General features: G+C 33.1%; 1 protein-coding gene across 1 annotated transcript; it reads right to left on the reverse strand.

The window, feature by feature from the left end:
- Positions 1-662: 662 nt before the first annotated feature.
- LOC102545550 (olfactory receptor 2L5-like) lies at positions 663-1,601 on the reverse strand. The gene has a single exon (XM_031672474.2). The coding sequence runs from the start codon at positions 1,599-1,601 to the stop codon at positions 663-665; it is 939 nt and encodes a 312-aa protein (XP_031528334.1).
- Positions 1,602-6,459: the final 4,858 nt, after the last annotated feature.

Here is a 6,459-nt window from a genome sequence, read left to right on the forward strand (position 1 = left end):
CACTCGGGATATAATTAACTTTACAATTTCTTTCATCTCTGTTGGTCTCTCTAGGTCCTTACTGCTGATCCCCAGGTATTCCTGCTATTAAATCCCTTCCCTGGGATGCACCACTCTAAAGGGAACATAAACTTGTCATTTCCATTCAGCATGGTGTCAGGACTTCAGAAACTCTGATGAAGTCTTAGCTAAATCTCTTAAATGTAGTCTCCCTATATTGAAGGAAAGGATAACTGTTTTGGGTGTTTAGGGCTACTATGAGAAGAAAAAGAAGTCTTCTGACATTTAATTTGATCTAGACATTCAGAAAATTTAGACATATTGCAAAATAAATGGAAAGTTGTAGAACAGTGATGCTGAAAGACAACTTCAGTTAGAGAGTGTCCACTTTTCATTACATGACAAAGACCAATTTTCATTGAACACATATCAGCAAATATTACAAGTTAGTAAAATTAATAAGGAAAAAATACCATGAAGAAAACAGAATGAGGGTGGAATATATACATATATTTGCAAGATAATTTTGTCCAGACATGAGTGATTGTCTTCTCCCTTGAATTACTCTTAGTCCTTGCATTTAATAATAAAATAACATTTTAATCACTGTCTGTTGATTAATGGATTTATATCCATCTCCTGGTACCCATTAAAAACTTTGTTTACATTTTCACAGAGCAGATTCTCTGAATTACTCTTCTCAGGGCCCCCATCACCTCCTTGTTTCTCAGGCTATAGATAAGAGGATTGAGCATTGGGGTCAGGATAGTGTAGAAGACAGCCAGAGCCTTGTCCTCTGTTGGAGTACGCAGAAATTTTGGACGCAGATAAGTATAAGCAAAAGGTGCAGAGTAGAGAGTCACCAGAGTGAGGTGGGCGCTGCAGGTTGAAAAGGCCTTCTTCCTCCCTTCTGCTGAGCGCATGCGGTAGACAGCAAGCAGAACGTGGCCGTAGGAACATGCAATCCCAGTGAAAGGCAACAAAAGAAAGAGGCTGGTGCTCACAAACACGGTGTACTCATAGACCCACGTGTCCATGCAGGCCAGAGTCAGCATGGCTGGGACATCACAGAAGAAGTGATTGATGGCCCTGGACCTGCAGTAAGGGATATGGAGGGCATATGTGGTGTGGGCACAGGAGTTGACAGAGCCCATTATCCAAGATCCTGTCATCATCAACACACACACTCTTCTGCTGATCCTGATGGGATAGCGCAGAGGGAAGCAAATGGCCACATAACGATCATAAGCCATAGAGACCAAGAACAATCCTTCTGCACCCGCTAAAGTCAAGAAGAAGAAGCTCTGAATCCCACACCCAATGAAGGAGATAGACTTGTTTCCAAACAAGAAGTTGGAGGCCATTTTGGGGACAATGGTGGAGATGTAGGTGAGGTCCATGAGGGAGAGCTGACTAAGTAGGGAATACATGGGTGTGTGGAGATGGGTGTCCAGACAGATGAGAAGGATCATGGAGAGGTTGCCAAAGAGAGCCACTAGGAAAATGAGAACAATGAGGATAAAAAGAAACAGGCCAATTCTTGAAGTGGGGAACAATCCCATTAAGATGAAATCAGTTGATGTCTGATTATAATTTTCCATGTGTCATTCACATGATTTTTCCTAAAGCAGACGCAAGAGTAAGGAAGTCATGTTTAAAACAATTAACTGTGTTTAAGCTATTATTTTAGTCAGACTGTGTGTCACTTAAAATTTTATAGCTCTGAAATGAAGAACTACACTTATTAATTTTGGAAAAAGAAAACTTATCTTTTGATCCAGAGATTAATATTTAGAACAGCAAACATTTTTGGCCAAAGAGTTTTCTAGAAAACCCTTAAAGTTATAAAAAAAAATTTATATCATTAGGTTAAGTATGTTTTATTACCTTACACAAACTCAAGTAACATCAAAATCAGATACCATATTCAAAATATATTCATAGGAAACCAATGTAAATGCATACATTATAGAATTCTACTATGAATAAGAGTTTATTAACATTAAGGAATGATTTCTTTTTTCATCTTCAAGCCCTAAGGCTTACCTCTAAACCTGCAGCATCCTATCAGCTCATGTTGAGAAATGACTCTTCTTGAGTCTTCTTTGCACACAAATGTCAAATCAAGGTCAAGCAACATTATTTAGCTCATCTGTTGTGAAATCAAAACGAATCCATATTGTTAAGTACCATTTATACCAAGTTATTTTCTTTTGACTCTTTAGTGGGATTCTAAAATTTGTAGTGTAAGTAAAGCCTTTGCCTGAATATTTATATGCCAGGCTCCTTGGAGCTTTGATGAATCTGTGCAAGCACTCACATATAAGCATATGTTTTATGTTTCTCTGCTTCTGTAACACTTACATGATAAACATTGCTTTATGGCACTTGGTCCTACTCATTTATTTTTAACTTTTATATCTTATTTTAATTTAAAGCCATTTCCAAATCTAGACAAGAAAGCTTAAGGACTTGTATTTATAGTCTCTATCTATTAAAACCTAACTGTCATGATTATATATATATATATATGTGTTATAAATTAAAAGAAAGTGGGTGAGCATAAGACATAATACGAGACGGAATAGTTTAGGATACTTTAAAAGAAGGAATTTGGAAATAGAAATAGTCAGTCACTTAAATGGACAAGAGATGATGACATCCTAGGAGTCTTCCTGGAGGAGGAGCATTCTTCTTCATGGTGGAAGAAGGAATTCTTCAGAGACATTCTAAGTAAACAAGCTACACAAAGTAAAATACCAAATGGTATTTTAGTGGTAATAACTATTCCAGAGACAATATTGTTAGAAATTTAAGAAAGTCTGCGACATGAAAGAGGAATTGGATACATGTACATAGTGTATACAGAGATACAAGATACAAATATAAATACATACAAACACACTCACAAAAAAGTATATAGTGATGTAAAATGACTGGAAAAGTGAGAAAATTGTGTTTTTAAAAGATAGGATTTATATCTTCATAAAGTATGAGACATTATCATTCATATACATATATATATATAAATATATATATAAAATCTCCTCTATATCCTTAGATATAAAAAAGAACATGTCAGGTAACAGTCTCTTGCAAATTAAAAAAACAATAAAAAATATAAGTGAAACTTTTGAAAACAAAATGAAAAAAATCTACCAGAATTTAGAAAAACAACAACAAAAACATGACGGAAAATTGGCCATTTAAAAAGGGTATCAGAATTAGAGAATTAATATAAAGGAACAAATACATACTTGTTGTCACTCCTAGAAATCCATACAGTAAAACAACAATGGATTTAATAATATCAAAGAAACACATTTTTCAGAATTTATATAAATTAACCACCATATTCAAATGAAATGAACAGAACACAGGCAAATAACTGAAAAACATATTATTGAAAGACATTTCCTTGAAAATTCTAGATGTCTTTTTGACAATATTTTCTGAAAGTTATTAGTGTTGCCCATAAATGTATGTTTCTCAATGTGACTTATATGGTAAAATACCAATACTGGGAAGAATTGTTTATATCAAAATACGAACTAAAATATCACCATGTTTTTATAATAATGTGTATTTTATTATTTCAGCAATATATGCTAGAAAATGGAAAAATGCTGTCGACATAGCCACCTTGGACACAAAGAGCGATGTACCTATGCTGAAAGGATGGAGAAAAGAGAAAAAGAGTTGGAGGTGGTGGTGATGATAATGGAAGTTCTCCATCCACAGTGGCCAGAGTAAACAGATGGTATTTGTTATCTATTAATTATTAGACGATAAGCATATTGGTGAAAAATATATTGGTACATAGAAGGAAATGGGTTAAAATAATATAAAATATTTGCCATGGGGATCAGAAAGTGTGGGTTATAAAATAATTATTTTTTCTTATGGATTGTTGAGATCATGTTCTTGCTTTACTTGGATAACATATGAAAGTGATGTAAAACTGATGTCACAGTTAAAAAGTTAACTCACAACTAACATTTTATTCAATGGTGAAAGACTGAAAGAGTTTCCGCTAAGATCAATAACAAGGCAAGATTGTCCACTTTTGTCACCTCTAATTAACATAATACTGAAAGTACTAAAAAGAGCAACTAAGCAGTAAATCAAATTAAAGACATCCAAACTGTAAAGATTGTAGTAAAATTACCTTCTTTCAGAAGTGACATTATTTTATATCTAGACTGCAAAAACCTGTTAGGACTAAAATAAATTCAGCAATGTTGTGGGATGCAAAATCAGCTGTATTTTTATACACTAATAATGTATAGAACTCAAGCAGAATTTAAGAAAACAATTACATTTACAATATCATGGAAAAGAATAAAATCCCTAGGAATACATTTAACCAAAAAGGCACAAAATTTGTGCATTGAAAATCACAAAACATCACTGAAAGGAATTGAAGGAGAGGCGTGCATGGAAAAGCAGTCTCTGTTCGTGGGTTGGAAAACTGAATATTGTTAAGACATGAATACTACCATAAGCAAATCACACATACAATCAAATGACTATCATAATCCCAAGAGGACATTGAAAACACAGAACAGTACATCCTAAAATTCATATGAAATCTTAAGATACACAGAATAGCCGCCCAAACAATCTTGTAAAAGGAAAACTTACTCTTTCTGATTCAAGGCTCACTACAAAACTACAGTACCAAAAACTGTGTAGCATTGGCATGAAGACAAACATACAGGAACAAAACTAAGTAGTGATACCAGAAAAAAACAAAACCTTCACCTTTATGGTCAAATGATTTTTGACAAGTATCTCCATTTTGCTTTAATCCAATGGAAGGACAATAAATAACCTGTCTCTCTTTACAAAACATATTCAGTCTTTTGTTTTCTTTTGTTTTTCAATCTCTTTGATTTTCAAAATTTCCCTTAAAAAAATTGCAATGTAGGCATCAACATTAAAGACATTATGCAGAGAAGGAAAGACCTAGCTGGGAAAAAAAAAAATCTGATGACGGTTATGCCATAAGGAGGAAAATCAGACTTTGGATCTGGGCTATGTCCTACCAGGAAGAGAAGATAAAGATTTCAACTTTTATTGACCTTCTTTACAGATTGCTACATAGCATATGTCAAGATCTATCCCAAAATGAAATTGTATATAATTCTGACCACTATCTCTTAACATTGATACCACCACTGACATTTTATAGATTACAAAAATGAGATTCAGAGATTTGAAGTGAATTTACCTTAAGATATATTTTTTTTGAGTTGGATTCCCAGACTGAGCTATCTTCCTGTCTGTCTATCTGACTATCTAAATGCATTCCCTGTCGGCCCTATCTTATCCCTCAAATAGTAAATACTTTGATGTAATAAATCTGAACTAAGGGTGAGTCACTTTTTATTGAACAATATAACAAAACACTGAAAAGAAAGAAAGGAAGAAAGAAATTGAAGTCATTAAAACTGAAATTCTATGCCAGTAGTAGAAGGTCAAGAATGTACATGAAAAGTATCTTAAAACACAAAAGTTACTTCACTGTTTATAATTTACACATTTTGACATATTCTTCTATTTTCTCAGATATATTAGCTTTATGGAATTTTCACTTGATCCCACAAGAGCCACACACACATTATCTTTAAAACTGGTCTCTCAAAGCTTCTAAATGAAATCCAATTCATGTTTTGCTCCCAATACCAAATTCTCTCTACTTAGATGTCATTTGCAAAGGGACAATTATCTGCTCTGTAATTCAGATGATAGACATATTCTGTACCAGTAAAATCATCCAACTGCTGCCCGGGTTTCAAAATGAATTGCATATGACCATCTTTTAAAGTCAGTATGAATCAATTTCATTGAAGACCTTTTTTTCTTATGCTCATATTTAGACTTGAAATTAAAAAAAAACAAACCTTATTTTAGTGATTCATGTTTCATAAAACACAGTTTTTAAAACTATAGCTTTATTATGAAAAATATTTTTTAAAAAGCTATACCACAAATATATGAATGACTTATTCAAGTCTTCATAGTGACCTAGCTGGAAAACATGGAAGAATGTCCTTTAGAAACTAGACAATACAGAATTTTCCACTGAAGTGCACATTTTTATATCCTAAACTCTCCTTAGTTTTGATCAAACTATTCTCAAAGAAATGTTCTTTTTAAATTTAATTTATTTTTTATTGAAGTATAGTCAGTTTATGATGTTGAGAATGTGTCAGTTTCTGGTATACAGCATAATATTTCAGTCATACATACACATACAAATATTTGTTTTCATATTCTTTTTCATTATAGGTTACTACAAGATACTGAATTTAGTTCCCCATGCTGTACAGAAGAAACTTGTTGTTTAGCTATTTTATATATAGTAGTCAGATTCTGTAAAACAAATGTTGATTACAGAATAAGGCAGGTGTGTTTAGTGTGAATTTATCGAACAAGCCTTCATAAATTAGATTT

Source organism: Vicugna pacos, chromosome 25 (genome assembly GCF_048564905.1).
Source record: "Vicugna pacos chromosome 25, VicPac4, whole genome shotgun sequence".
Lineage (NCBI taxonomy): Eukaryota > Metazoa > Chordata > Mammalia > Artiodactyla > Camelidae > Vicugna > Vicugna pacos.

Bases quoted from the DNA above. Each gene is read 5' to 3' on its own strand.
- LOC102545550 (XM_031672474.2), bottom strand. From the start codon at position 1,601: ATGGAAAATTATAATCAGACATCAACTGATTTCATCTTAATGGGATTG.